The sequence below is a fragment of the Nanorana parkeri genome, unplaced genomic scaffold (assembly GCF_000935625.1).
Source record: "Nanorana parkeri isolate BGI_ZX_2015 unplaced genomic scaffold, ASM93562v1 scaffold1997, whole genome shotgun sequence".
NCBI lineage: Eukaryota > Metazoa > Chordata > Amphibia > Anura > Dicroglossidae > Nanorana > Nanorana parkeri.
In genome coordinates this window covers 229,568-232,979 of record NW_017308265.1, presented here as the reverse complement: position 1 = coordinate 232,979, position 3,412 = coordinate 229,568, and the positions used below count along the sequence as shown (strand labels likewise).

General features: G+C 53.6%; 1 protein-coding gene across 1 annotated transcript in view; it reads left to right on the top strand.

Moving 5' to 3' along the window:
* The window catches only part of TOE1 (target of EGR1, member 1 (nuclear)), a 9,137-nt gene that overhangs the window by 2,572 nt on the left and 3,153 nt on the right, over positions 1-3,412 (top strand). Inside the window, exons 4-5 of the mRNA XM_018572317.1 lie at positions 2,593-2,752; positions 3,038-3,296. Coding sequence (XP_018427819.1) covers positions 2,593-2,752; positions 3,038-3,296 — 419 coding nt within the window. The remainder of the gene's footprint in view (positions 1-2,592; positions 2,753-3,037; positions 3,297-3,412) is intronic.

The window sequence follows — 3,412 nt, the reverse complement described above, 5'->3', positions numbered from 1 at the left end:
AAGGAGGGCCCTGACCCTGAGGGCTTACAATCTAAAAACCTTTAAGTTGTTCTAAAAAGACACTGTCACTTATCTCATTTAAGGTAAAATTACTGTGTCTGTGAAACATCCCCCCCCCCCCCCCCCCCCCCCCCACCTCTTCTGCTGCTGCTGCTTCTTCATCATTACCCCACCAGTCATCAGATTACCAGTTATCGGGGTGGCAGGTCTGACTTGAGGAAGCACAGCCCTGGCCCTCCACGCAGAGCAGAATGACGCATGGTATGTCAGGGAGACCGCGGGCAATACTGGCGAATCGGGTTTTATACTCTGTGGCTGAGATTTTAACTAATCGCTCCTATACAGGGGCTGAGTAATTGCAGTGAGAGAATAACACAGTATACATCATGAACAAACCTTGGCCAGGCCCCTCCCATGAGGATCCTCAAGTGCTGTGAAGGGGAGAACTCGGTATACACCATGACTAAACTTTGTCCTGCCTCAGGTGGACCCCTCCCCCGAGGATCCTCGTGTACTGTACATAGGGGGAGGGTAATACAGTATATGGCAGGGCCCTTCATTTCAAATAAAATACTCAGATGCCGTGTTACAAACATAAAGTTTACTTCAGAATGAAACGGCATGCACACAATTTTTGCAATCGCACTGCACTGGAAGGCACGGCATTGCGTTTCAGTGCGGGCGATCACACTGCGGGTGGGAGGGGCATTTGGGGTGCCATAATAATTGTATTGTAAGCGCATGGCGCTGGGATAGCTTCAGCCCGGGAATGACGGCTGCCAGTGGCAAGATTCCGCAGGCGGCAGCTGACTGTAAATGCAGCAGGTAGTGGGCGGGTGCAAAAGCCAGCCTGCTATTGGTCATTTCAAATTGCCGTAGCCAATAGCAGGCTGGCTATTGCACCCGCCCACTACTTACTGTGCCCTCCTATTAATACCGTCTCCGAGTGCAGAGGAGAGAGCTCGGGGATCCAACCAACTAATCGATAGTTGACATCTATTCTCATTATCGATTGATTAGTTGGTTGCATTATTATTCCTTACTTGAACTAGTGGTCACATGATCATTATCCTCCGTTTCTGGGACTCCTGTGTAAGGGCTGTGGGAGGAGACCTACGTCAGTGTGTGCGCTGATGTCGTCCTCCCTCCCTTCATTTCCCAGCAGTACTTCTAGATGAGGCAAGGTTAATCTGACCTCCGTCCTCCCCTTCAGTCTTCTATCTGACCTCCGTCCTTCCCTTCAGTCTTCTCTCTGACCTCCGTCCTTCCCTTCAGTCTTCTCTCTGACCTCCGTCCTTCCCTTCAGTCTTCTCTCTGACCTCCGTCCTTCCCTTCAGTCTTCTCTCTGACCTCCGTCCTTCCCTTCAGTCTTCTCTCTGACCTCCGTCCTTCCCTTCAGTCTTCTCTCTGACCTCCGTCCTTCCCTTCAGTCTTCTCTCTGACCTCCGTCCTTCCCTTCAGTCTTCTCTCTGACCTCCGTCCTTCCCTTCAGTCTTCTCTCTGACCTCCGTCCTTCCCTTCAGTCTTCTCTCTGACCTCCGTCCTTCCCTTCAGTCTTCTCTCTGACCTCCGTCCTTCCCTTCAGTCTTCTCTCTGACCTCCGTCCTTCCCTTCAGTCTTCTCTCTGACCTCCGTCCTTCCCTTCAGTCTTCTCTCTGACCTCCGTCCTTCCCTTCAGTCTTCTCTCTGACCTCCGTCCTTCCCTTCAGTCTTCTCTCTGACCTCCGTCCTTCCCTTCAGTCTTCTCTCTGACCTCCGTCCTTCCCTTCAGTCTTCTCTCTGACCTCCGTCCTTCCCTTCAGTCTTCTCTCTGACCTCCGTCCTTCCCTTCAGTCTTCTCTCTGACCTCCGTCCTTCCCTTCAGTCTTCTCTCTGACCTCCGTCCTTCCCTTCAGTCTTCTCTCTGACCTCCGTCCTTCCCTTCAGTCTTCTCTCTGACCTCCGTCCTTCCCTTCAGTCTTCTCTCTGACCTCCGTCCTTCCCTTCAGTCTTCTCTCTGACCTCCGTCCTTCCCTTCAGTCTTCTCTCTGACCTCCGTCCTTCCCTTCAGTCTTCTCTCTGACCTCCGTCCTTCCCTTCAGTCTTCTCTCTGACCTCCGTCCTTCCCTTCAGTCTTCTCTCTGACCTCCGTCCTTCCCTTCAGTCTTCTCTCTGACCTCCGTCCTTCCCTTCAGTCTTCTCTCTGACCTCCGTCCTTCCCTTCAGTCTTCTCTCTGACCTCCGTCCTTCCCTTCAGTCTTCTCTCTGACCTCCGTCCTTCCCTTCAGTCTTCTCTCTGACCTCCGTCCTTCCCTTCAGTCTTCTCTCTGACCTCCGTCCTTCCCTTCAGTCTTCTCTCTGACCTCCGTCCTTCCCTTCAGTCTTCTCTCTGACCTCCGTCCTCCCCTTCAGTCTTCTCTCTGACCTCCGTCCTCCACTTCAGTGTTGCACAGTTGTACCGGCTCCTCCCCCCTTCCTCTGATGTCACCGCACACTGGGAGCTCCTCACAATGGGCATTAGAGGCTGCAGCAAGTCAGATAGAGGCCGCCTCACTTCCTGGCTGGAGGACTGGTGTCCTGACGTCGGCCATGTTTATCTTCTTGTCTCCGCAGGGGGAGAGCGCCTACTTATCACAGATCTACAACCTGACGCTGCTGTGTATGGAGGATTACACCATCGAGCCGCAGAGTGTCCAGTTCCTCGTCCAGCACGGATTCGACTTCAACAAGCAATACTCCGGCGGGATCCCGTACTACAAAGGCAACGACAAGGTAAAGCCAAACCCGTTCCTCTGTCCTGTGGATGATGTAATGGGTGCCGGGCCCGGGCTTTGTACGGCCGGATGAATGCAGGACGCGGGGACGGCCTCTGTGACCGTATCCTGAGACGCCCCGGAATATAAACCATGAGCCCCTCCCCCATCCCCCCGATGTGTTACATGTTGTCACTTCTACTAGATTCTGTGCACACGTCATGTCCATCCTCATTGGAGCACCACACTGAGTCAGTATAGAGCCCTGACCTATACGTGGTGTGGTGACACGGGGTCACTGTAACCTGATGAACGGCGTCAGCAGACCATCCGCACCCTCTTCCTGGAGCTGCTGCGGGCCCGCAAGCCCCTAGTCCTCCACAACGGCCTGATAGATCTGGCCTTCCTCTACCAGAGCTTCTACGCTCAGCTCCCAGACAAGATCATGAACTTCGTGGCCGACCTCTCGGAGATGTTCCCGGCCGGCCTCTACGACACCAAATACGCGTCGGAGTTTGAGACGCGCTTCACCGCCTCTTACCTGGAGTACGCCTATAAGAAATGGTGAGGCCGGGACTGTGCCGGAAAAACGTTGTGTTAGATTATTGGCATTTTTATTGGTGAAACCGTGAATGGAAAATCAATGCATGGAGGGGCTCCCCTTCTTCAGGGCTCTGAGT